Genomic DNA, 26,851 nt, shown 5'->3' on the forward strand with positions numbered 1-26,851 from the left:
GAACTGTTCCTTCGCCAACGCGCCCTCGGGGTTGAAGATCATCGGGTCGAAGGACTCGTAACCTTCCTTCAGGATGTATGTATTGGAGGTTCGAAGGTGGTCTTGGTAGTTCTCGCCGACGCCTCGAAGGTCGAGCAATTGTTTTATTCCCGCTTTAGCAAGAACCTCGGCTTGTCCAATTCCAGACATCTCGAGCAGTCCCGGACTCTGAATAGAACCTGCCGAAAGGATAACCTCCCTGCGGGCATTGATCGTAGAGCCATCTTGGAGAGCGACACCAGTAGCAACCAAATCCTTACTCTTGTTGGGGGAAAAGATAACTTTGGCGACGTGGGAATTCGTCTTGACTTCCAGGTTAGGCCCGGCCTTTGGCAGGTAGCTGTTGGCACTGTATGACCGGGTGTAGTTGGTCACGTCAATGTTGGTGGGTTGGAACATGACTCCGACAGGGTTTCCACCGAGAGATCCTCCGTCATTAATTGGGACGCCCAGCTTATTGACCGTAGACTGCCATGACTTCAAAACATCCGGGACGATGCGATTGTAGGTAGAGCTGATGGGGCCAGAGCGACCATGGACGTCGCCATCGTTGCCTGTGAAGTTCTCCGACTTCTTCATACCATCAATCATGGTATCCCAGTTCCAGCCTGGACTTCTGAGCTCACTCCACGCGTCATATTCAGCGGACGCAGCTCGGTCATAGCATAGGAAGTTCATAGCGGATGAACCGCCGAGAACCTTGTCGCGGTTGACGCTAATTGACCGTCCGTTGAAATGCATTTGAGTTCTCTTTATGCGTCAGACGTGATCATCAGATAGGCTGAAAAGCTTATCTTAGGCAATTGTGTTAGGTAGCCGGTATACTGCCTGAACTGATTTGATAAGAGTGTTATTTTGAGTTGATAGAAACCGCCACTGATGCTTACAGCACGCGCCTCACACGACCGTCCGTTGAGGCCAGGCTGGGCGATAGAACTAAAGTTCCAATCGAGCGACGATCCCAAGATTGAACCGCGCATCCCCGGTACGTTGATGCGTACATCGTCCAGAGCTTTTGGGCCTGCTTCTAGAAGAAGGATCTTAGACTTAGGAAGGCCTAGGCTCAGGCGGGTGGCGAGGGCTCCTCCAGCGGTGCCGCCTCCTACAATGATCTGGGCAGCGATGATATTAGCGATGCTTGGGTAAATTTCCTAATGAGGAAGAGATTACATAGTCATAAGTCTCGGTAGCAGCGACGGTTGTCACAAGGCCTGGTATAATCCAGGTGCAGAGCTGCATCTTTAGTCTCAACAGTACAATTGAGCTTGAGAAGTAAAGAGACTCAGACTCGCTGCCGCGACATCTTGACTCTCCTCAGCCATTTTGTACCTATAGACCCTTGCTGCATTGCCAGAGTCCCTAAATTACCCCATGTTGCTTAACCCCGCCGGATATCTGAGCTGCCTAATTTACCATCACAATCATACCCTAGGACCCCTTCTGGACCGAATATACAGAACTTATGCCCAGATCTAGTAAAGCCCGGTGAGACTTCCAGTAACAATAATACATCTTCAAAGACATATAATAGGCATAAACTTTTGTTTCGTAGATAGTGCTATTCGTAGCTTATGCGTGCTAAAGTCTGACCTTACGACTGTTATTCGCGGCAATTTAAACGGTCGGTCAAAATCCAGAAACGTCTGTCTGTTCCGCCTTATTCGTCCCAAAACGCAGGCAAACAACGCGAGGTTTATAGATTTCATCCTCTGTTAAGACCAAGGGTAATAGTAAGTCCTAAAGTATATCGCAAATAGAGTTAATATTCCTTGTTACCCCCTTACACCACCACCGTTTAAACAACCTAATCGAGCAGTGAAAATTAGGTTTCTTTAATCCAAGCGAATCACATTGTAATTGTAAGCAATCGGTTAGACCCCGTGGGACCCCTGGTACACCGCTGTTGCAAGTCAACGACAATAGGCTAATTATGCCCCGGCCGCAGTCCCTGTCTCGACGAGGGATTAAACGCCGCAAGGAAGAGACGAGGAAAGGAAAGCGCAACAAGCAACAGTGAGCCGGGGCTAGAGGCATAAAAGATAGCTGTTATCAGATTCAAGGAGCTTCATCAAGCAACATCAAGCAACTCGAGAGGAGCAAGAGCAGTGGGAGACTTCGAGCAAGGCTTGACCTATCAGATTAGATACTAAATTCGATATAGATAGCTATCAGAATCTGGACAGTACTATATAAAACTGTAGTCATAACCTTCATTTATAGTTCATAATTATACCTCTGTAGCTATATAAGATTATTTCGTATATCTTCAAACATCTATAGTTACACTCCACCAGTAACAGTCTTTTCCCATAGCTCCTCTATAAACTCTCGACCAGCAGTCCCCATTGGCCATGCTACTCTTCGTAGCGTCCCCTTTGCTTGTGACCATGTCGCGATTCCTAAACTCGTTGCTTCCCGTTTCAAAGCCTCCTCGAAGAACTGCCTGTCCGACAACAATCCTCTGTCTTGCTCATTTTCCTTGAGAGCGCGCAGGCAAGCTATAAGCCCTACCAACGTCTGCCAGAACATAAACGCCTCGTTCCTTGGTGTATCCTTTGAGGAAAGTACCTTGGCGACATCGTGTTGGAGCAATGTAACGGCGTATTTGTGGATGCGTTTGTCGACATACTCCAGCGCCCCGAGAACATCCTGCATATAGAAGATAGAGGCGACAGTCAATCCGCACCACGGTCCGACGAATGATGATAGATTCGTATCAGGATTCTCCTCTTTCTTTCCGGGCACGGAAATAGATTCGATATGTACTGTGACAAATTCGCCCAGTACCCTTGACGCAGGGCCTCTGCGCCAGAAACCTTCAAACTTTGCGTCCGCCGTTTCTATCCCTGTGTTTTTAAACATACGGTCCTGCGCAGCCGTAAAGTCCCGTAGAGAGTTGATAATTACTTGTCCGTCTGCGTTGCTAAGCCGTGCTCCCTGCGGCAGCGGGCTGAAAAAGAATGGAAATAGACGGATTGCTTGGAGTTTGAAGCCGAGATTCTCCATGGCTTCGCTCATGTGCCATGTATGTGATAGCTTGAGAAGATTCCGACTAGGTACAGCACCGAGGCTGCTGCCATGGCCGCCAGTTCGACAAATGCCGCTGAGTAGACTCTTGAGGCCCGTAATGTAGACATACGACCTATGGTAAGATGTTAGAAAGAGGTACGGGGGGATGAAATGGATGTTTTCATAGAGCCTCACATGACGAAATAACGGTTAGCTAGTTCTCGATCGGTGGAACAGCAATCAGAACGTGTCGGATCACTTTTACCAGGTCGGGCAGTTTCAATCAGCGCCAGAATGCCACTGATATGAGTCTCAGCAGCAACGAGCTCTCCATGACATGCCTTATAGTCTCTATTAATAAAATCATTCTCAAGAAGAGCGTAGAGTAGGGTATCTCACCTCTGTGAAAGCCAAGGTGGCCATTTCTCTAATAATCGCAGCTTCAAGTTTATAGTCCCCCGACGCGATCCAACGATTGATAATACGCATCACTTCGATTTTGTGATATAAGAATGTGGACTCGAATGTAGCGAGGTCCCCGAATTGGAAGGAGAAATGCATTCCGGCCATGAGAATGGCGCTTCGGAGTGCGCATGGGTTATCTATCGTACGCGCGAGACTACTTTGGTGAGCGACAGATGTCGATATCGACAGGTATACTAACTATTCTGTACCAGGTATTTTTGATGTCGTCTTTGGTGTCCGGCTCGATTCAAACACTAAATGAGTCAGCACGTCCATGAGAATACAGCTGTTCATGGCAACTGACGGTATTGAAACAACTCATGAGATTTAAGCGGCATGGCAACAGCCAACTTGTTAAATCCCGTATCATGACTCAAATAGCTTAGTCGAGGAGGAACACTAGTCTTTTTTAGATATACCATCTCCTTTGGAGTCTGCTCGAGCTCCCAAGGCGTTTGATCCCACGGACGAGCCTCCTTCTGCTGTGCCCTCCGTTCCCTCAATGGGATTTTAGGAGGCGCATATACGCAGGCCCTCCGACCCTTGACGCAGTTGTGACTACGTTTTCCCCATTAGTGAACGGATCCCAGCTTACAGTGCGGGCCAAGGATTCAGGATCGGCCATACCATTGCGGTCGCTGCTCGTCACATCGTTTCCGGCGGGTCCGGCAGTTGGAGCAGCCTGTCCGACTGCGCGTGTGAAACTGTCGTACTCTAGAGTCCGACTCTGGCGTCGTTGATTTTTCTTTCTCTGAGCTTGTTGACATTTTCTTGGTTATTGAAGAGATGAGGATGATAATTGAGTCAGCCTGACAGGGCGTCGGTGATGGAGACGCGTGAGCACTAGACTAACCAGGTCTTTGAGGGGATTACTCAGCTGCCTAGTTGAGCCAATTAGAATATTTACGGAGGTAATTGGAGTTTTGGTCACGTTCACGCTGACTCCCGCGGGAAAGCTAACCTGGACCATGAAATTGTGTCTTTCTTGTCATCCAATGCGACTGTTCACTTCTTGAATCATTGGTTGGAACAGAAAATTTCTATTCTAGTCGCGGCGATACCCAGGGTGCCATATCTTCTATTTTTTGCTTGTCTTGTTTCAAACATGCCATTTGCTTACTTCTCATTGTCCAGATCTATCTGCAACTGCGTAGCAAGCAGTAGGTTAATTATCCATTTTGCTAAGGAACTACGCTCCGCTCGGCTTGACTTTGTAAACAGCATTCTCGACAGCAACAGACCCATCATCATCAATAAACCAACGCAGCTCACTGACAAAAGCGGAGCGCTCTACCCACTTCAAATCAGGATGGCTGGTCTCAATAATGGGAGATCCTAGCCATTCGTTCTCTCCAAATTCAAGAGTTCGGGCCTTTGGTCCCCCAGTAAAAACCTCCATCCATTTTTCATCAATCTGCAGAACACCCTTGAAGTGGATATAAATCCCGTGGCCTTCTTTTGATCGAAATTGAACCCGGACGTCCAGATGGCCGGTGTTTGTGTCAGGGTCACGCTGATAAGTAGTTAGCGTCTGTCTTGCCAAACTGCTTAGGGGCTTACCAGAATCCAATCAGCGCCGCCGGGGAGGAGCTCTGCCTCAAGACCACTGCCTTTGATGTGACCGTGCGTCAAGAAAGCAACAATGCGGTGATTGTTGCCCTTGGCTTCGGGGATGACGAGGGCTTTATCCGGGGATGTATACATCCTCATTGTAAAAACGTGTTCGAGTGAAGGAGTCATTGTTACGACTTGTGATTTCGGAGATTAGGATTCCTATTTGATGTTTGATGCGCAATGTATGCAGGTGAGCTGTAGTTGAGCTGTAAGTTGCTCTTTTATACTAGTTATCAACGCGGCAGTACTGACAATATATCGAGCTTATTACTGATTAGTGTATTTACTTCATCACACACATTTATTGAGCCCAACTTTGTTAAGCTGGTATCTGAGTAATGATCATCTGCCCGTCTCGTCGTGTACAATGGGGGAGAATGAAAGCTTGGTGATCCCCACTTCGTTGCATGTAACGAGTAATAAGCCGTGGTTTGCCATGCAAGTAAGACGCGGCTTGGTCGCTAAGCACCTGCACGTAATCAGGAAACAGCATAGAAGTATTTCTTAGATTATCTGTAGATTATTGCATCATTATTCTCTTGCTCGCCCGATTGACCTTTATCTCAATCCGTGGCGCTGGAATAAACGGAACTGATAAGATGAGATAAGATAACACTTATCTTATCGATCTGCGATTAGACGTAAAGAAGGCAGCTGAGTCGATCATTTCATTAGACCTCATGGTTCACACCGGGAACTTACAAAACAAAACTTTGGAAATCATTGCCGAGGCATAGTTTCATGTTGGTCATGTAAGCTTAGTAAACAGGGCCGCCATTGATGTTGTACCCATGCATGCATGTGTATCAGTAATCAGCTCCGAGCAACAAAGTGGAATCAGCTCGCCTTGTCGGCTTTACACATAATGCGAGCACCCACTATTCCCGTAACCAACAAAGGCGCAACCAAGGTGTGATTGGAGTTTTCTCGGCCTTCGCATGATTTGAAAGCAAATATGATCTGTTCAGGATAATGCATGTTAGTAATTAATCGATTGTCAATCAAGGAACGAAGACAGTCACGGCATATAAATACATACACTAACTGTTAAACCATCATTACCATGCATTGCAAATCGCAGTTACACTTCGACTTCGCAACGATTGTTCACTTCCACTACTGAGACGTCTACGCTAAAACAGAATGAGCGCACAGACCTCTAAGCTTTTCAAGCCAATTCAGGTTGGCGCTCTTGATCTACAGCATCGCATTGTCTTAGCGCCCTTGACCCGTGGCCGTGCTGATTCAGCTGGTGTTCCCGCCCCTTACGCCGCAGATTACTATTCCCAGCGCGCTACACGTACGTTCACACCGTGACTTCACCAATGGAGAGACCTATCACTAACTATGATGACTAGCTGGCGGTCTATTGATCACAGAGGGAACCTTCATCTCCTTTGAGGCATCTGGGCGTCCTTTCTCTCCCGGGATTTATTCCAAAGAGCAGATTGAGGCTTGGAAGCACGTCACCGATGCAGTTCATGCCAAAGGAGCTTTTATCCTTTGTCAGCTCTGGGCTCTTGGGTAGGATAGTCCCCATTTTCTACTGGCCTTTTCCCGCTGACAATACCTTAGACGTATTGCCGAACCTGATCTAGTCCCTGCCGTTCTCAGCCCCGGCTCACAACCATTTTTCGAAGATGATGATGTCACACGAAAGATCCCCGATAACTTTACTGTCATGAGTGAAGCTGATATTGATAATTTTGTGGGATACTATCGACAAGCAGCTTTGAACGCCATCGAGGCTGGTTTCGATGGCATAGAGATTCATGGCGCCAATGGATATGTAAGCATTCATATCCGGTGAGGAAAGCCCATGGCTGACAGATAACCTATAGCTCATTGATCAATTTGTGAGTATTTGCTGTCGCTGAGGAGGTACAATGTGCCTAACAGTACCGTAGCTCCAATCAACTAGCAACGACAGAACAGACCAATACGGCGGCAGCGTCGAAAACCGCATCCGCTTCCCTCTCCGTGTCGTCAACGCAGTAAGCGACGCCATTGGACCCGAGCGCGTTGGCGTCCGCATGTCGCCATTCACGCGCTTCCAAGGAATGCGCGAAGCTGAGCCACTATCACTCTTTGTTCCTTGGGCACAAGCTATTGTAGATACGCAACCCCGCATTGCGTACATCCATGCCATCGAGCCTCGAGCTGATGGTTCAGTGGACACGCCTGAGCATCTACGCAAGGCTGAGGATACTTTAGCGCCCATAAGGGAGGTAGCTTCTCGTGCTGGTGTGCAGTTTATTGTGGCCGGGGGATATACGCCTGAGAAGGCATTGCATCATACTAGCGAGACAGATGATTTGGTGGCATTTGGGCGTCACTTTATCCGTAAGCTTCCGGTTCATCTACGCTTCTTCCCTGTTTGCTAACATTTCTTGTGTAGCTAACCCTGATCTCCCTGCGAGAATAAAAAATGGCTGGTCTTTGACCAAGTACGATCGTTCCGTCTTTTATGAGGTGAACGAGGTTGGATATAGCGAGTAAGCTAGTACATCATCTACATACCTTAAGACCCATAACTAATCGATTCCGTGTAGCTATACGGTATACAATACAGAGACAGCCACTGTTTGAGAGTAGTAAAGAGTATATTTAGAGTAGACAATAGATTATTTTATGTTTGTTTAAATTAGTAAAAAGACAGAGAAGTCAAGTTACCATGGGCCTTTGCGGAAGAAATACGGCGTATTACTGTTTTATTTACTTAATTAGAGTCTGAGCACTCCTATATAGCCTCAAGATTACCTTCGAAGCGTTTAATATATATCTTAAAGCACAGCTTGTCCTCGAATAGTAATCGCAAACTGAGAACTTATACCATTTTGAACTTCGCTATCCTAACAAAACTTAAAAGGGCCATGGGGCTTGATGGCATAGAGATCCACGGGCTTTGTCAGTAGCGTGACTACATATTGACATAACCTTGTTGTTCAGGTTTCTAGTATCGCCCTTCCTTATAGTTTCATACAACCAGGAATTTACTCCTCCTAAAAGCATATCTTATAACTACTGCATATAGTAAACTTAATTAATTCGATGAACCCCAGCTGTATACAGACGTGGAGTAGAAGTATCATGACCAAGGTGGAGCGGCAGGCATTACGGGGTAGTCCAGAGCTGGCCTTCCACGAACAGGCAAAGGGTCCGTAGCTCTAAGTTTGTTCCAAGTCTTCGTGATCATGTCTAGGTACTCCGCAAATTCAGTACCCGGACCGCTATTGTCATCGCCAGCAAACTCTGAAGCCAGATAGACCAGTTCATCAAGGGTCACATCTCTATGATCCACGACGGAGATGCACAGGATGTAAGCCAGGATGTTCTTGTGCATGTCAACCACTCCCTTGTTAGCAAAGGTATACTTGTATGTATAAATGTCGACGCGGATGATCGCATTGCTAGATTATCCATGTTAGCATTCCCAGGGCATTTGTGAAAGCTGAACAGAGCTACCATACTGCTTTATGTAAATGAAAAACTTCTTGTCATAGCTTTCTCCGGCGGAAGAGTCACCGAGAATTGCCGAGAGGCCGGTCTTTACCACGGATTTGAAACCATCAAGGGCACGTTTGGTTCCAGTATCCGACGCGCCAAAGAAGGCGTCCACAGTATCCTCAACGCCTTTACCGGGCTGCAATCACAAGATTAGCAATTATGCCCACGTAAAGAGGGGTATTGAGTAGTAGACTCACAGTACTTCCAGCATCAACAGTGACATGACGCTCGAATCTCAGTGCTCTCTTTCCGGGAACACTGGTACGCGTTGCCGACTCACGGTTCAAGAACATCTGCTCCAGCTCGCGTTGGAAGGTGTCTAGACGCGCATCTGCGAGCTTCATCATGAGCTCTAGCTGTTCCTTTTTCTTCCTCTCGTTCTCATCGTCTACCGCATTTGGCTCAATCAAAGCGCTGATAGAATTGCCCATTTTAGCAACGTATGGTAAAACTAGATGCTAAGTTTGCAGAATGGTGAGAGAATTAGATGATTGAAATCGTGTCTCCAGATGAGGAGGGGAAATACGCCACTAAGACGCTAAAGTTGCTCGATGCGACGTTCAGCCAACCAGAAGATGCATTCGGGTGTCCTAGACTACCTATGAATTAGTTCCGATCTAACTAAAGTGACTATTCGAGACCGCGTATTCAGATTTGGTGCCATACCCGTCTATATCATTAATTACATGAGTGAGCTACATGACACTATTACAACAGCTATCAAGACGCATCTCGATACGGTTTACTCTATATTAGATGAATCTTCTGTTTTTCGACAAGCGGCAGAACGAGCTGGTGGGCCTCCTAGACACTCTGTTGTCTCCTCTTCGACATACTCCTCAGGCACTGCACTAACTGGGTAGACCTCAAAAGTCAGGCTACAGCCAAAATACACTATGTGGTGGCCAAAACTGTGGGTTGTTCTAGCTTCTCTATTCAGTCCATCAATAGAGGGGTGCATCTCGTGTCATATCACTAATCCACTGGCGTAAACCCAAGGTGGCTTGATTACTCGTCCCTCCTGTGAGTAAGCACCCCGATTCTTGGTGACATCACAAGCAACACTTGGCAAACGAGTACATAAACCCATTAAACGTCAGCTGTAAAAATTGATCAAGTGCCATTTCCCCATAAACCTAATCTCCAACCTTATCAAGATCCATCAAAATGGCAACTCAGCAAACCGCTAAGACACAATATGCCAAGTCACCCAAAGGTGTCACGTTTGCATACCGCCAAATAGGCAATGAGTCTGGCATCCCCCTTGTACTTTTGACCCATTTCCGAGGCACAATGGACAAATGGGATCCTCTCATTGTCAACACCCTCGTAAAGAGCCGCCGCATCATCACGGTCGATTATGCTGGTGTTGGTCTCAGCAGCGGCGAAGTAGCCACTTCAATCCGTCAATCCGCCGCCGATATAACACAGTTCATCGAACTGATCGGCGAAAAAGAGATTGATCTTCTCGGTTTCAGCATTGGAGGCTACGTCGCTCAGATGGTAGCCCTCAACGCGGATCCTAGTAAGGTCAAAGTCCGCAAATTGATCCTTGCAGGAACAGGTACTAGCTACGGACCTGATCTTGTGTACTCCCAGAATAAAGATGTTGGCTCTGTTGCAGGCGTCAAAGATGTAGACATCAATGTGTTCAAGACACTCTTCTTCCCCAAGAATACCGAGGGAGATGCTGCTGCTGAGGCCTGGTGGTCGAGGATTCACGAGCGGAGTGCAGCGTCGAGTGGTGAAGAGGCTTCTCTCTGGCTGAGCAGTGGGTATAAAGATGGTGGTAAAGGACTTATGGGGCAGGTTACACAGGGACATGACTTTACAGAGAGTCCGGAGAAAAGCAAGGGAGAAGACGGCGCTTACGAGCGGTTGGCCGATCTCAAGATCCCGGTTTTGGTTGCGAACGGAAGCGTGAGTAAATCCCCTATCACTTCAATCCTGAGCTATACTGATGGTTTGGTCTCAATAGAACGATTACATGATCCCCACACCAAACAGCTATCTCATCTACCAGAAGGTTCCGAATGGTCAGCTCATTCTTTATCCCAACAGCGGCCATGGCTTCCTCTTTCAGTACGCTCCGAGCTTTGTCAAACATGTAGAGACATTCCTCGAGGGTTAATACAAAGACGGTATGACTCTACTCTTCGAGGTTGCTTAGGATGAAAAGGACACCGCTTGGATATATAGATATTTATTGAGCTACCATCGCCATTCTCCCTTCACCTTTCAGATCTCATTCTTGTATTGCTTATCTCATTTTATCCAACGATCAATACGCCATCGTGTCACTATCCAGCTGAGGTGCCCCAATGCTATTCTTCCTGTATGATGGACATCTTCAACGACTTGCGGATATCGATTGGACGAACGGCGGGTGTTCTTCCAAGACACACAGTTGAGTTAACGAGACCTATCAGAACCAATTAGCTTTGAGATACGACGCAATGTGCACCCTTTCTCTTACACATGATAAGTCTCTCAACATCAATCTTGACCTTTGTCTCCCGTTTACTAGGCGTCTTCCACTGCTCCCCGGGCCCTTTTTCCTTAGGTGGCGGCGGCATGGCTCCCATCGCCATACCCATTAAACCAGCGGGACATGAGAACGAGGGAGGCTCGTCACTTTCCAGATCTTCCTCCACGAAATTTCCGTTACCTGGCATGTCAGGAGGTGTGGTAGGCCCAGAGCTCGTCTCTGAATCTGATGTTCGCTCAAACATGCTCATGTCGATGTAAGCTGTGACGAAGTCTTTGCCTGATGGGATTGTCACGCCGTAGCCGCGAAGACAAATTTCTATTTCGTCTGAATCGAAGAAGTCTCCGTCATACTCCGGATCAATGATGCGTAATTGTGGGTTCAAGCGTAGATCTCGAATCTGTTCGACCGACGGACCAAAAGGCCCCATGGAGAAGCCAGACATTTCGGATGGTCTGTACGCCTCATGCTCCAGTGACCTATTGCCAATCGGCAGATCACCAGCACCATACCCCTGCTCAGGAAAGAAAGTCCCAGCACCACCAATATTAGTAAACGGAAACTTCCAATTATTAAGCGTAGCCTCCTTCGACTTGCGTAGCGTCTCGCCAATACGACTACATATCTCTTCCCTCGTCTCAAAATGCATACAGAAGCCAAATACCTTACGATACCACGCAGGAGGCGCATGTCTCATAGACGCTAGGAGAAATGCTGCTTCCTGAGAGGCTCTGTGGTACCGGCGACCAAAGTTTAGCTCTTGGCTTGCGTATGACCGGGGGTTGGGGAGGGTAGAGTCCCATGTTGATCCGGGAAGTTGGTAGGTCATGTCGTAGAAGGGCGTTTGGGCGGTGGGAAGCTGGAAGTAGGAGGTTGTATCGAAGGAGTGTGGTGTCGAATCGGAATTGGACCTTTGCTGGGAGAGCATGGGATCGATTGGGTTGGTGGTGTAGTCTATCTGTCCGGTACCATCCATCATAGGAAAGTCGAAATCCTGGGCTTGCGGGATTGGTGGCGTGAGATCAGGTGAGACGACATCAACAGGAAGATCGCTGAGAAGATCATTCTGCTCTCCATCTTGGACGTCAGGCCTCTCATGCTCATCTACCTCTCGAGCGCTGGACAACAAGCTTATGGTGGTCTGCTTAATATGCTCGATGATCTGCGGATTATTCTTGACGGTATCTTGCTCAAGAATGACAGAAGTGAAGTTAATAAACTCCCTGCCCATATCCTCCTTGGACCGCTCTAGTTCTTCAACCTTCTGCTTCAGGACATCAATGGCAGACTCCTTACGCTGGCGATATGCGCGCTGAGCCATGCGATTCTGTATCCTTCGGCGCTAACACGACCAGTTAGAAGACAACTCAATGCTCGAAAGTTGTATCACTAATCATCCCGAGACGTCAAGTCACGGCGTACTCACGTTTGTCACAGATCCACCCTCCGGCACTTCAAGTGGTCTTCTTCCCCGTTTAGGCCCCGACCCCGTGTCTCCCGCATCAAGTGGCAGTACAGAGATACTATCCATTTCCGAGGTAGAAGAACTCATGACTTAATAAGAATACTCTGACAAGATGGTATGACGCAAGGTTCTATGGCACATGGGAGAAGCTGATCGGCGGGAGATATATTTCGCCCAGAGATCGAGTTGGGGAACTCGTCTCTGCGGCGTTACGGCCCGTCGAGGGTTCAAAGTACCAAACGCTGCTTTCAGCTGAAATGTTAGACCAATCATTTGCTCAAGTGGCACTGACTAAGTGATGACAGATCGGATTGATTGCTCCGCATCTCCACCAAGACGCCGGCGTGCAGCACAGACACCGGCATTGCCTTACAGTTGAGGATACTGTACGATTTGATAACTATAATTAGCTGTTTTCTTATCTGCTAGACCCTCTTGTTACAACACTGATGGATATTTTTCTCATCTTCTGAGCCTATCTTGCCAACATCGTGAACTAATATACACTCGGAATCCCATGCACGATGCTATTTCCTAGTGCAGAAAACTTAGATCGGCCCAACAGTCTCACGTCAGATTTTGGGATAAGGTATGGTATGGCGACATACCGGTCAAATGTGGCTTTTCGTGTTCAAGACGCCGGCGTCTCGCTTTCGGTTCGGTCTACGATAGCACTGCGGGCGTTGTTACACCACATTTCAGTCCAACGAACAAAGTCCAGTGAGCGTCAGGCCATAATCGCATAAGCTTAAACCCAGTTTTCGTAAATTAAGACTCATCTAAATAAATGATGGTCTGCCCTAGCAGGCTTTCATCATTACATCAAGTCTGGTCATGTTTGTAAATGTCGGGGTTCTCGTATTGAAGACGTCGGGTTATTCTAGCTTGGTCGGGATCTATCAGCCCTAAGATAACAGGGCTGGTTCCCTATTGGGGCGCTGTTGAGATGATCTGGCCGGGTCGATTTCAGCGTGCATTAGCGCCTGGGACACAGAACACTGGAGCCCGAATGCCGAAGATTGGGTACTTGGTCACCATGACCGTTCTTAACACCAAAACCATTTTCTTTCGACTATTTTGGGCAGTAATAGCCTAAACAGCGTCTATATGGAAATCGTAACACGTGCCTAGATCATGGCTAATGTCGGTTATCGATGAAAGCTTTATATAAAGAACCTGAAAGCAAGGATGCTATTCATAATACAAGCAGACTTAAATTGACAGAGAGTAGAAAGTCTTTCCATGTGGCTAGGTTAAGCTTATTGCCTGAGCAAACAGCGCCTCTACTTTCACAATAAGCTATGTCTAGTTGGGCATCTCCAGAACAGCCCTATATCTCATCTTGTTCTGCTCTACCAGCTCAAAGACCTCCTTGATGGTTGTTTCACCCTCATGCTTGAAGAGCTGAACCATGGGCTTGACGCCATGACGTCCAGAGAACTCAAGCATCTCGTCGTGGATATTACGCGATCCAACGAGGCTTGAAAAGACATGGTAGCCCTGGAAGAACATTGCTCCCGCACTACAAAATAGTCAGTATCGGTAAGTATATGTGGATGGGTGAACGTACGGCAAGCTAAGAGGCCCGTGAACCGGGGCCGCAAGAGGGACAATAGTTCCATCTCTCGCGAGGAACTCCTTAGTCATGACCCTGGAAACATTATTAGCCAAACCTCTCTGCATGGTACCAAAGTACTTACTTGTCCCAGTCAGGATACTTGGTTCCACAAATCACAAGAACTTCAATCGGCGCTGTAGCCGTATCGAACATACTCTCAATGAGATGGAACTCCTTGGCGCCCAGCTGTCGTGCCTCAGCCTCCTTGCTAGCGCTCGTGCTGTAAACAATAACATCGGCGCCCATCTTATCCGCATACTGAATAGCGAGATGGCCAAGACCACCGATGCCGAGAATGCCGACGCGCTTCTCCGCTGTCACTGTAGCCTTGAGAGCCGCGTACACAGTAGCTCCCGCGCACTGAAGAGGTGCAGCATGCTCACTGGCAAGACTATCAGGAATCTTGTGGAGGTATGTCTCCTTGCCGATATAATAAGTACCAAAGGTACCGTTATCGAAGTCTCCTTCACCGAAAATAACACGCTCATAGCAATAGATGTCCCTTCCAGACAAACAGTACTTGCAGTGACCGCAGGCATCACGGTGAAAGCCACCACCTGCCCTATCACCGATCTTGAATTGTGTCACCAGTGAGCCGACTGACTCGACAATGCCAATCCCCTCGTGGCCAAGAGCTACAGGGGCTCCTAGTTGGCAGAGCACGATGTCTGAATGGCATACGCCACTGTGAGTTAAGCGGACGAGAATGTCATGAGGACCAAGGTTGGGTAGCTTGACGGAAGAGGGGGAGAAACCGCCGTTGCCATCGCCTGCGCGGTAGATAGTATGTTCTGTGGGGGCCATTTTGATGCTATAAACGCGACAAATATAATTTTGCGACCTGAGGTAGTGCTTGAGAAGCCGATAGTATTATCTTGTGAGTGAGGATGGCATTGAAAGATATAGTCTATAATACCCACGCTCAGGATCAGGATAATCATTGTGATTTATAATAGTAAAAGGCTTTAGCAGACCGAGACTTCCGTATATCAGCTCTGAATACTACGCAGCTATTCTCTATGATTACTATCTCAACACATTTTTATTATCATCTTATGGCTTCTGCCTGTCGGGCATTCCTGCCATCGGTAGTGGTTACTAATCGTTCCCGGCCGCTGCAAGATACACCGGCCAATTATATCTCTCAGATGGCCATACTAATCACTGGTAGAAAATGAACGATTCAGAGGAACAGCGGCATTCGGTGTTGACATAAAGATCTAACAACTATAACAGCAAAATAGGACAAACATCAACGGCCTCCTTGATGCTAAGTTAATTCGAAAGACACAATGTTGAAATATGTGAGACGGATTTAACTGAAGTGCAAATGTAAGCGGAGTGGTCTTCTAAGGATCCCGACTAGCGTCGTAAGCTACCACGCCGCGGCGGGGTTGAGCTGCCGGCGTCTTGATTAGGTCAGGAAAGGTGAGGTAATACAGAAAAGGGGACGATCAGTAAGCAGACTGCAGAATGCAATGGGACAGTGAGGGTATCACGAGAGGCAGTAAGCAGCAACAGATTATAAAAATAGATGAAATAGCACCCTGTGTATATATATCTATCGGTATTAGAATTCAAATTTCATATCGCTTAACATCAAAAACTAAAACTTCACATTCTTGACTATTAAAAATGTCTTCCCCATTCAAGAACATTCTCATCGTCGGAGCCACTGGCTCTATTGGCTCCATCATGCTAGACGCCTTGGTCAAAGAGCCTTCCTTCACAGTCTCCGTCCTCCAGCGCTCATCGTCAAAGGGCAAGCTCCCATCAAACGTCAATGTCATCAAAATCGATGATTCATACCCCACTGAAGCTCTTGTCTCTGCCTTCACCAGCCAAGACGCCATCGTCAACTGCATGACCTCCCTAGCCGTCGCTGATCAACTTCGCTTCGTCGACGCCGCAGTCACTGCAAAGGTGAAACGCTACGTCGCTTCCGAGTACGGTCTTAACAACAACAACCCGGACGCAAGAGCCCTAAACTCCGTCTTTCGAGAGAAGGGCCAAGTGCAGGATTATCTTCGCTCCAAAGAATCTACTGGCCTAGAGTGGATGGCCATCGCTTGCGGTATGTGGCTCAAGTGGAGTGCTGTACACGATTTTCTGGGGATGCACATCAAGGACAAGAAGTTCGTCATCTGGGATGATGGAGAGGGATGGTTCAGCTGTACCACTGAGGCCAACACGGCTCTTGCTATGGTAAACGCCCTTACTAAGAAATGGGAAGAGACCAAGAACAGGATCGTTTGGCTGAGTGACTTTGCTATCACGCAAAACATGCTCCTTGAGACTATTGAGCGAGTCAGTGGGGAAAAGCTCACTGTTGAGAAGATTGATACTGAGAAGACGATTAAAGAGAGCCAGGCTGCGGTCGCAGCTGGGGACCCTTATGCTGTTTATAATCTGATCGAGACGGGTTTTGTCACGGGGCGGTTTGGGGGGCATCTTGAGAAGGAGGGGGAGATCATGAATGATTTGTTGGGTCTGCCGAAGCAAAACTTTGAGGAGGTTGTTCGTGCCGCTTTGAAGGCTGTTGAAGAGTCATGACCTGATGCGTGTAATTATATGAGCGACTATTGGTTGAACACTGTCCTTCTAATCATGGAAATGTGGTGTCTGACTAGTCATTTAAATCATGTTCCGGCTTTGACATAAAGTAGTAGTGGAATAAGCAGTAAGTTTAGTATTTCTTCTGATCGCTGTAAGGTCCAAAGGTGTTGGATGGTGACTTTGGTTGACTGATCACCAGACCCAGACTTTTGATTCTAATTGTATGATGTAGACTTTGGGATAATGTGACGACTGGAGATAAATAACAGATACACAGGTACTACATAATATTATTCTATAAAAGCATATCTCGTGAATCTAATGAGGCTGTATGAAAATACCCGGCTCATTCCGTGACAGCAACCCCGCCTCAAAATATCTCGCGTTCAAAAAGTCGTCATCCAACACGAGATCAAGCTCCTCGTACATCTGCGGGATAAACGAGCTCATTCCTTCGACGTTTTGAACCTCCATATTAACGTACTCCGACAACGATGGTTCCATTCTTGCGTCAGAGAACAACGTAGATCTGTCCAACTGGTCTTCGATCCAAGAGAGGCCCGAGATAGAGAGATTTTCATGCATATCCATTGATATCATATCAGAATTTGCTTGCGTCAGTTCGGCTTTCATCCGCGCTAGGATGGCAGAGAGGAGATGGGCTTGAGCCAAGACAGTGTTGTTCTGTGGATCAGAGTGGTCCATTGACTTGGCTGCATTGACGTATGCAGATGTAACCTGATTAAGCGTATTAATGGCTTCGGTCTTCGAGACTGATGACTCGTCGATATCCTGTCGCAATAGTTTTGGGACCATCATTGCTGAATAGGCGATCATCAGGTGGGCTGTATCCCAAAGGTAGTAGATGGTGTCCAACTCTCCCAATTCGATAGCCTGTCGCAGTACGCTTAATGCACTGCAGAAACAAACTCGAGCTGTGTGAGTTATCAGATCATGTGGCGTAGATCCATTTCCTAAGACGAGCAATCGATGTAGAAACACCGAGTTGAAGTAAAGACGCATGTAATCTCTAAAGAGGTAGATCAAAGGTGTTTGGAAAGGCTCCGGGTTGGGGACTGGATACTGTTAGGTATGGTCCTCCAGACTCTTGAAGGGCTAGTTATCTTACATGTAGCGAATTTACCCTGCCAATAGTCTCCCCATTCAGCGATCCTGTTGTTAAAGTCATCCATATCCTTCTGAAACGTCTCGAAATCGAGCGGTGATTGAGAAACACGAGAGTCGACACGAGTTCTCATCATGCTCTCATACAGCTTGCTGGCAATACATGTCAGCTCATGGCCACCAACTGCCTTGCCATCTCCCAGTAGATATGTCCATTCTGTCAGGCCCATCCACTGTCTAGAGGCTACATCCTCCAGAACCATGGTTGTTGATAGAGGTCGGTCAGTGAAGTAGCTTGATCTGGTGACTGTAAGCTAAGCCGCTCTGTGCCCATCCTGATTCAGAGGATCTTACGTCCGGTCAATGTTTCGCAACGCCAGCCATACGCGGTCTTTATCTCTCCTCTGCCGCACCTGCAGCTCTCCCGACTCGTGCGTTTCGTAAGATACGCTTCTGCGCGTCATGTTCCATTCTGCTGAAGCCGCCATGCGAAGTGCGAATCCGATCAGGGTGTAGCCCCTAGTGTCGTTTGCGTCTTTCCAGTGATACATACAGATGATGGCCCAGATGTTCTCGATTGCAGAATCACAGGCTAGGAGGGCTCTGCCTAGAAGAGACTCGGCATGATCTCTTATGTGCCTGTGGGACTCTGGTTGAAATATTCGTGATGATATGGTGAGAATCATGGTGAACAGCAGATTTGATCTAGATCTCGTGTATGAGAATGTATAAAGGTTGGGATCGAGTAGTCCAACGAGACAGTTGAAGTGCTTGAAGAACCTGCACAGATCAGCGAGTGAACACCTCATAAGCCATGCCATGCATACCCTTCATACAGATTCTGTGCGGATGGCCGACTAATGAGTCCCATATCGACAGGGTCATACTTTCTCGTCGGGTTAACTGCTTCTGGCAAACTCTGCTGGAGCATACCCAAAGGGCTTGAAGGCTCTCCCTCGGCAGGCCGATCTGGATTCAAAGCTGCACCGAGCGACAAACCCCGAGTGTCCTGATAATTCTTGACAAAAGAAGCCGGCGTAAACGGGGACTGGCCAGACCTGGAAGACGCGGAGACTGACTCGGGATCTCTATTCTGATATGAATTCCGGTTAGGTAGATCAGGGGCCTGGAAGGTTTGAGTATCTGAGGATCCCTCCTCTATCTCCTCTTCCGACGGACGTACTCGATCCTCCCTGCCGGAGATGTCAGCTAGCTCACTTCGTTACGTGACCTTGCCTACCTTCTCCCTGATACGTCTCTCCTCCAAAGGCCCCTGCGATGTGACTCAAATACACACTGCCTCCTCAGTCTCTGACACCGATCACACACAGCAGCTGCCGGATCTGAAGTAACACACTTCATCTTTGACCGTCGACATGGCGTGCAAGCGACTCCATGAGGTCTATACCCATTAGATCTCCAGTCATAACCCTTCAAGTACCACTTACCGTCGTTGCATTTGCTGTATAGTCTGATCAGCCATAGCCAAAAGTTTCTCGCGAAATATTTCATAATTCCAAAGCGAATTTTCGTATCTTGCTTGCTGACAAGTCAATATTAACTTATAAAGACATCCAAGCCGCTATCGATCTGCGGCGTAAGTTGCGGGCATTGCGGCGATTGTGCATCGCGCTAAGCCCTGCCACGCTCAGCTAAGCGGCATCTCCAGGTGATTAGTGAACAAAACCCGCTGAAAGTTATGCAATTTCACCGTGTTTGCTTCAGCGGAGTGATTTTGTGATTATTCCTCGCGACGTCATTATGTACGCCTGCCATGAATTTTGAGATTTGAGGGGATCGCGATCGTGGTGGTTGGATTTGTCAGTGGCCGAGACAGATGCACTCGCAACACCATCGCTGCGAAGTACTCGGGCGACTTATTGCATTGTGCCGCGGCCACAAGGCACTGGAACTTGGCAGTCGAGTCATTGTCAAGGCTGCCTTGGAAAGCGAAAAAATACCGCCGCATCAGTAATCAACTACCGTGAAAGCATCGAGATGAAGGGTGCAGAAGGATGGATCAAGAGAGCATTGCTTTACTGTGCAGATGCACTCTTTTTGATGCAGAGACAGTTCTTCATTGTCAATCATTCCGCCTTTCTATTGACACTTGGGACAAGGGTGGTGTACCAATCACAATATTGTTAGTGTTCTCTAGGAGGATTCATTGGTTAATTGGTCTGAGCCGACCGGTGTCTTAAAGTCGGCTACTCCACCAAGACGCCGATGATAAGGATCTACTTTATCTCTTATCTGTTATCTTACTTATCTTAGTGTTCATACTCAGGGCAGATCATGAGTGTCCAGTTGACTTATGAGACAGCCATGCAGCTTCATAAACAGCTTTAGCTTGGCAAGGTGGCAACCCGGAATTAGATATATGTAATTCCGATCCGCTTGTGATTATTGAGGAGAGAGTGTGTTTGACATGAGCCATGATTGAGTAAATATGGTTCTTTTCTCTAATGACTCGAGATGTATCCATCCGCCATTTTTGTGCCCCACGTTCCCAGTGATAACCAGTCCCTTTAAGTATAAACATTCTTTAAGCTTACAGAATAAACTCTTTGGCTCTATATATAGGATCAATGTTAGTATAATTACTATAAATCGCTGGAAGTTATATAATGTACATACTTACCCTATAAATGCTTTCTGAAGAATGTTGTTCTAAAGATAGATATGAACTAGTGTGATAATAGCTTAGCTTGGCTCTCCCCACATTAATAATCATCTCGCAGAAAGTTGCCCCAAGCGAAGGATTAGATATAGCCGGCATATTACCGACCGCATCAGTCTGTGGCTGCTTACTCGATAACGGTGATCGGGGAGATGCATCATTCCTTGGCGGAGATTATCATATTATTTCCCTCATGCCATCAAGACACCCAAGAAGGATTCAGAGTGGAAAGTTTTTGCGAGCAACATTGTGTCACATCTCTACGCTATTGAAATGCCATCTCTAGGTTGCGGAACCTGTCGAGGTTCGCGTTGTCTGACCCCTGCAAATGGCTTTCAGGCTGCTGACATGAATGATAGCTCGTAAGGTGCGCTGTGACCAGGCCTATCCGAAATGCAATCGATGCATCAAAGCAGGGCGCCACTGCAAGGGCTACGGCATGCAGTTGTCTTGGCCCCGTCGGAATGATACCCGACGGGCTATAGTTGGCCCAAGACCGCGCATCAAGGGTAGACAATCTGAGCATCGATTGGTGAACACAACCTTTAAAGACATTAGGCTGCACGATGTGGTATCTACATCGGATGAGACCTACGGAGTACATATGCTGGGGCTACCTGAAGTGTCCTTTGGTTCTTCTGATGCAAGCTCTCTTGAGACATTAGGGCCACTATCATTGCTCAAAGAGTCGGCAGTGGGACCCATAGCTCGACTCAGTCTAGCGGATCAGAGATCCTTCCAGTACTGTAAGTCTAGCCAACCATTGCATAACAGCGTGGCCCTCTCGAATAGCTTTCACTAACCCTAGCCAGTCATACAGACAGCTTCACACTCCATCACGTCCTTTGGTCATGATGCTCCAAGGGTCAGGGATCTATTAATCCAGATAGCCCTATCAGACATCTCACCCTCATCGACAGCAGTTCTCAAATCATCACTGGCTCTAGCATCATTCCATCGTGATGACCCACTTCAGACGACCGCCCAGTATAAAGTAGCCGCTCTGCGAAAACTAGCAGAGTCAACACAAGGTCGCATCAGTGTTACCGATTCAGCCTGCCACATAGCAGCTGGTATGATACTGAGCACGCTAGAGGTACGGCCCGTACCCTCTCGAAACAAGGACGCACTAACTCCTGCATTAGATACAGCAAAACTCCATGAAGTCAAGCCATTGGCTATGGTATGCTTGTGGCGCTGCTAAGATCGTCAAGACAGCTGGGCTAGATGTGGATAACCTCGATCACGATACGGCTGCTCTTGTAGGCTGGGTGCACTATTATAATACTTTATCTAGGTTCAGTTTGCGCCACTGGCAGCCACATGTCACTCTTGATGGTGGTGACGCCGCTGACTCATTCCACCCAGTTGTCTGCGGTAACGGACAGGTATGCACCCTCCACTGCCGAGCAGAGCTAGCTGACGGGATACGGATTGAAGCCTGAGAGTCTGACCGGAACGCCACATGAGATATTATACCTTCTGTCAGAAGCTTTCAACGCCGTCACAATGCCTTCCGACCCGCGTTATGAAACGAAAGTTCATAGAAGCCATCTGGAAATACTAGATTGGAAGCTCCGCAGCCTCGAGAAGAAAGTGTCGGACGACAACGCTCCAGCTGATACAACGCATCCAGAATTTGATCTCGTGGTCGAGCTGTACCGTCTAGCTACCTTGATCTATCTCAGACGAGCGTCTGCAGGAATTCTCCCACTAGATCAAAAGTTCACCACATGGGCCGGGCAGGCATTTGAGTTGCTCGAACAACTACCTGCCTGCCAATGGCCATTTCCATTGCTTATTTTTGGCTGCGAGGCAGAAAGTGATAGGCAAAGGACGATTATTCTGGATGTCATGGAGAAGACGACTAAGAACATGCAGTATAGGAATATTGCGACTGTTAAAAGTGTTATCGAAACGGTCTGGGTGCAAAAGGACTTGTATACGGAAGATATGAATTATGTGAGGAAGTTGGGTGTTATTCTGAGCTCGACTCATAAATCGGTACCAGCGTTTATATAAAACCAAAGGTATCCAATTAAAAACATCTAAGTTATGCCCTCCAACAGCAGTTGAACCACAGAACGCAGTGAGTTGACATGTAGATTATTACTTGCACGCCAATGCCACCAGGAGCTGAGGTCTGGGATGCCACTGTTTCCAATATTGTAAGCAGACTCGGGTTAGAAATCTACCCGAGTTAGCAAAGGACTGCATAGTCAGAATGGAGCTGAATAGACTTTGGGATTTATAATGAGTTTTCGGCTACATTTCATACTGATCACAGCGGTGAAGCCCACGATAAATGTGACTTTGGCGCCTGGGTTGTGGTAGGTTTCTGGTGCAGGGCAACTTTTTGCGAGGGCCCCCCACTATAAACCTCCACTAGCTCGCTGACCAAGAGGCGTGCGTATCACGGGCAGGGTCAATCCGAATTACAAAGCACCAATACTTTAATGATTGAAACAGTGTCTTGAGAATGATATATATAAGGGCTTGAAGTTCATCATAGATGTTAATTTTTCTACCAACCACAACAACTATCGCCAAACAATATTTACTTCAACCAACCTAAACATTAAACCAACATCACGATGCCTTCTTATCTCGTCACCGGAACATCCCGAGGCCTCGGTGTAAGCCCCTCAGACTCATCTTCCTCACAAGACCCTAACATCCCATAGTTCGAGTTCGTTCGTCAATTGTCGGCTGACTCGAACAACACCGTTATTGGATTCGTCCGTAACAAAAAGGCAACCGAAGAGAAGATTCAGCGTGAATTACCTGGACGATCCAACATTCACACTGTTCAGGGCGAGATTCAAAAGCTCGAGGATGTAAAGGTATGCAAATAAATTGCCTCTTCACCTAAATTCAAGCTGATAGCAGGAGTAGAACTTGGTCAAAGAGGTGGCCAAGATCGCGGGCGGTAGCCTTGACTACATCATCGCCAACGCTGCCCTCCAATCCGAATGGTCTGCCCATAACCCCATCGGAGTTCTGTACGTTCACTTCCATGCTATGACCATGTCAGTTGCTAAGAGTTCAGGGGCGAGGAACCCGAGAGACTCGAAGAAGATATGCTTGAGTCCTTCAAGATCAACACTCTTGGAAACATCCACCTGTTTAACCTAGCCCTCCCACTTATCCGCAAAGGCCAAGCCAAGAAGATCATATCCATCTCGTCGGGAATGGCCGATCCAGATTTCATCACAAATTTCTCCATCACCGATGGGGCCCCCTACACCATCAGCAAGGGCGCACTTAATATCGCCGTTGCCAAGTTCGATGCCCAGTATAGGAAGGAGGGTATCTTGTTCATGGCTGTTTCTCCCGGTCTTGTTGCGACTCAGGACACGTCAAACTGTAAGTTCATCACATCGTCTGCCCCCCTGCACCATATGCTATGTTTTTGCCTTTCTGGGGATAGGGGCAAGGCGTCTCTTGACCCTGTGTATACAATTACAAAAATGACATGCTGATACACGGCAGATACCGAAGAACAGCTTCAAGGAGTTCGAGACATGGTCGCCGCCTTTAAAGGCTATGCCCCTCATTGGGAGGGAGCAATTTCCCCCGAAGAGTCTGCCACTGCAGTTCTTTCTGTCATCGACAAGGCTAGCATTGAGGCTGGTAATGGTGGCTCTTTCGTGTCTCACTATGGAAATAAGCAATGGCTTTGAGCTGGAGGTATGTTAACATGGGGAAGATTGACGGCTCAGATGGGTTATGCTTTAGAGACTTGGGTCTACGGGGAGCCTTGTCTGCGCTCCGATGGGGACGCGCGGTTAGAATTCATCATAGTTCGCAATCCAAACCAAAAGCGGACGTTGAAGGACAACCATGGCTTGGATATGGATATATGTCGGATATTTTATTCAAATTTGAGCTCTTTTCTTAATCAAGCGCTGTTTGGATCTCTTCTACTAGTGGTATTCCCATTTGCCTCCAACCGCTGTATGAAAGGAAGCCAACAATTGGCCGGACTAGTTCACAAGACTTAGCTACTCAAGGGCTCTGAGCTAATGCCCAAGATGGTCTAGACTGCCCATTGCGTGGCAGCCTGCAATTAACGATGGATTAGGTGGCCTCAGGGGAAAAGTTGAACGACCCCAAGTGCACCAAACCTCGCTAGTGTTCCATGAGGGGTCGTATTTTATCCCCTCCCGGGCTCCCCCAGGTAGCTGGATTACCAGCTGAATACTCGTATAAGCAGCGGGTCCACGTGGATCAATGTTACAAAATCTGTCTCCAATCCGGGCGAACCCATCAGACGATTACCATCGATCGGGGATTGGGGCCTACGTATAGCACTCGTACGGGGTACTCCAGACCAGCATGCTGCTGTGGGGCGTGGTCTGATGCCGATCATTGAAGGTGGTGTTGCGATTATGGCTCCCACTATCTAATTTTACAGGGTCCCTCAGCTGCCGACTCACCAACACCAACACACTAGAGCCACAATCGACATGTGCAATCCGATCTCCACAGACCTAGATCCAATTGAATTGCCATTTATCTCCTCGCCAGCTGCTATAGCCGTAAGAAGAGTCTCGAGTGGAGAATAGTGTAGGATCACTACCACCTCAATGCTTAATCTCGAAATTGACCGGGAATTAGCCAGCGCCAGGGGAATCAACTGACCACACCACCGGGTACACGCATTTGACAAGGAACGGTGGGGCTGGGAGGCAGTAAGGCAGTACGCTGAACTTTGAAGCCGGCAGGCTTGCACACAAAGGCGGTGATATTACTATACCGCATTATAGATATAAGCACACAAGCTGCTGTTAGTAAAACTAGTAAAACATTAATGATTAGGATACAGCTTGGCAAACCCACTGCTTGAAGTTAGCCAATCTACCACGATGCAAGGAAACACTAAAGAGCCATCAAGTTCGTCATGAGCAGCCTTTCTGACTTTTCTCTTATGCCATTACTAAAGACCATAGATATAAATAGTCTCAGTAGTGCCTCTCAGAAGGCTGCTGAGGAATATCGGGCCTATCTGCAAAGTGTAGTCCAAAGATTCAAGGACGAAAACGATCAGGACCAACGGATTGCAGAGCTGAATAGAACTCTGGAGAAGGAAGTACGAAGACATGAGGATCAGACGACAGGGGTGGCAAACTCGGCAGGGGGGAGAGATCAGGTACGAAAGTCATGAACGGTTCTGTTGACTCGATAGGAAAGCTCTGATACATGTTAGTTGTTGGTTCTATGTAATTATTGCCCCGGTTACCTTTTGCAAAACGGCCTGCCGATATCTACAAAAAGGTGATAGCCTGCAACATTAAAGCTGGAACTTTAGCGAACTTCGAAACACTATAATAAGCCACGAACATATGAGCCTCCGTTGAAGAAATCGAATAGACGTAAGAACCAGATCCAATGGAGGAGGAAAATGCTTTGCTTTGTTTTGTTAGTCGACTTACATATGATATAGGCGACCAATTCTGAAGATCATGGAACCTACAACGCATGGCTTCATCCGGAACGCAGTAGATGCACTCCTGATACTTGAAGCCTGTCTTCAAGGGCGGTTGCTCCACACGTCGAGGGCACCGCTCCCTGAGGAAGCCCGATCAGTCGTCCACGATGGAGCAATCTTCGTTTACAAGGTGGAGTCCTCTGGGGTTTACGAATGGCGCGATCATCTTCAATGGCATGACGAGTTTGTGCTTGGCGACTTCCGAGTTTCGTGTCAAGCTGACCTAGACTCCGTGAGTCTGGTGGGCCGCTTGATCATACAGAGGATACTTCTGTATTGGAGTGGGCTGGAGCACCATGTCATTTCATATCTTCAGATGCACACCCTCCGCAGGGTTTTGTCTCAAGGCATGGAGACGCCCCATGACTTGGACTAGATTCAAATACGAGCCGGTATTGTCGAGCTGCAACCTCATCTTCTCTACAGTGTCGCATATAGCCCTTGGTATGGTTGGACCTTGGTATAGGGCTTAAGTGTTGAGGTACGGCAGAGTGGACTATTCCCAAAGAGGTAAAAGCTCACCTCGTGTTGGTTTGGCAAGTTGCCGAGGGTGGATGGGCAACTAATCCATTGGTCATTTTCGGCTGCTAATGTAGGCTTAGACTTAATGATCGACTACTGTTACATGGTAATAGTCTTAGCAATCAACAAACTCAAACAAAGTCTAGGGTGCTACAGTAACTTCAGCCCAAGTGGGATATTGTCCTGAATGCACAGAAGGGGCATGACATGAACTATCTTCGGAATCTTATAGCAAACCGCTCGTAATAGGTATCGCTCCATTCTCTAGACTT

The 26,851-nt window shown here is 47.6% G+C and overlaps 9 protein-coding genes across 9 annotated transcripts; 5 read left to right on the forward strand and 4 right to left on the reverse strand.

Moving 5' to 3' along the window:
* Window positions 1-6,270: 6,270 nt before the first annotated feature.
* Window positions 6,271-7,716, forward strand: FSUBG_7388 (NADPH2 dehydrogenase; the record flags this gene model as incomplete). The annotated part of the gene is made up of 7 exons (XM_036685687.1): window positions 6,271-6,427; window positions 6,486-6,651; window positions 6,703-6,916; window positions 6,969-6,983; window positions 7,035-7,470; window positions 7,526-7,622; window positions 7,680-7,716. 7 exons carry the CDS (start codon window positions 6,271-6,273, stop codon window positions 7,714-7,716), a joined length of 1,122 nt encoding a protein of 373 aa, XP_036537117.1.
* Window positions 7,717-8,215: 499 nt separating this feature from the next.
* Window positions 8,216-9,065, reverse strand: FSUBG_7389 (uncharacterized protein; the record flags this gene model as incomplete). Its single annotated transcript, XM_036685688.1, has 3 exons — window positions 8,216-8,537; window positions 8,598-8,770; window positions 8,832-9,065. The coding sequence occupies 3 exons, from the start codon at window positions 9,063-9,065 to the stop codon at window positions 8,216-8,218; spliced, it is 729 nt and encodes a 242-aa protein (XP_036537118.1).
* Window positions 9,066-9,801: 736 nt separating this feature from the next.
* Window positions 9,802-10,765, forward strand: FSUBG_7390 (nadph2 dehydrogenase; the record flags this gene model as incomplete). The annotated part of the gene is made up of 2 exons (XM_036685690.1): window positions 9,802-10,554; window positions 10,613-10,765. 2 exons carry the CDS (start codon window positions 9,802-9,804, stop codon window positions 10,763-10,765), a joined length of 906 nt encoding a protein of 301 aa, XP_036537119.1.
* Window positions 10,766-10,958: 193 nt separating this feature from the next.
* FSUBG_7391 (uncharacterized protein) lies at window positions 10,959-12,674 on the reverse strand (the record flags this gene model as incomplete). Its single annotated transcript, XM_036685691.1, has 3 exons — window positions 10,959-11,056; window positions 11,111-12,464; window positions 12,549-12,674. 3 exons carry the CDS (start codon window positions 12,672-12,674, stop codon window positions 10,959-10,961), a joined length of 1,578 nt encoding a protein of 525 aa, XP_036537120.1.
* A 1,218-nt stretch (window positions 12,675-13,892) lies between these two features.
* Window positions 13,893-15,009, reverse strand: FSUBG_7392 (formaldehyde dehydrogenase; the record flags this gene model as incomplete). The annotated part of the gene is made up of 3 exons (XM_036685692.1): window positions 13,893-14,109; window positions 14,158-14,238; window positions 14,288-15,009. 3 exons carry the CDS (start codon window positions 15,007-15,009, stop codon window positions 13,893-13,895), a joined length of 1,020 nt encoding a protein of 339 aa, XP_036537121.1.
* An 831-nt stretch (window positions 15,010-15,840) lies between these two features.
* On the forward strand, window positions 15,841-16,758 carry FSUBG_7393 (2'-hydroxyisoflavone reductase; the record flags this gene model as incomplete). The annotated part of the gene is made up of 1 exon (XM_036685693.1): window positions 15,841-16,758. The coding sequence occupies one exon, from the start codon at window positions 15,841-15,843 to the stop codon at window positions 16,756-16,758; it is 918 nt and encodes a 305-aa protein (XP_036537122.1).
* Window positions 16,759-17,079: 321 nt separating this feature from the next.
* Window positions 17,080-19,369, reverse strand: FSUBG_7394 (uncharacterized protein; the record flags this gene model as incomplete). The annotated part of the gene is made up of 5 exons (XM_036685694.1): window positions 17,080-17,837; window positions 17,891-18,186; window positions 18,241-18,666; window positions 18,714-19,079; window positions 19,335-19,369. 5 exons carry the CDS (start codon window positions 19,367-19,369, stop codon window positions 17,080-17,082), a joined length of 1,881 nt encoding a protein of 626 aa, XP_036537123.1.
* Window positions 19,370-20,914: 1,545 nt separating this feature from the next.
* FSUBG_7395 (Arginine metabolism regulation II) lies at window positions 20,915-22,588 on the forward strand (the record flags this gene model as incomplete). The annotated part of the gene is made up of 5 exons (XM_036685695.1): window positions 20,915-20,928; window positions 21,125-21,312; window positions 21,379-21,662; window positions 21,712-21,954; window positions 22,007-22,588. The coding sequence occupies 5 exons, from the start codon at window positions 20,915-20,917 to the stop codon at window positions 22,586-22,588; spliced, it is 1,311 nt and encodes a 436-aa protein (XP_036537124.1).
* A 572-nt stretch (window positions 22,589-23,160) lies between these two features.
* FSUBG_7396 (protoporphyrinogen oxidase) lies at window positions 23,161-24,249 on the forward strand (the record flags this gene model as incomplete). Its single annotated transcript, XM_036685696.1, has 5 exons — window positions 23,161-23,202; window positions 23,251-23,409; window positions 23,462-23,568; window positions 23,616-23,932; window positions 24,059-24,249. The coding sequence occupies 5 exons, from the start codon at window positions 23,161-23,163 to the stop codon at window positions 24,247-24,249; spliced, it is 816 nt and encodes a 271-aa protein (XP_036537125.1).
* Between the last annotated feature and the right edge of the window lie 2,602 nt (window positions 24,250-26,851).

Source organism: Fusarium subglutinans (genome assembly GCF_013396075.1).
Source record: "Fusarium subglutinans strain NRRL 66333 chromosome Unknown NRRL66333_c0000093, whole genome shotgun sequence".
Taxonomy (NCBI): Eukaryota; Fungi; Ascomycota; class Sordariomycetes; order Hypocreales; family Nectriaceae; genus Fusarium; species Fusarium subglutinans.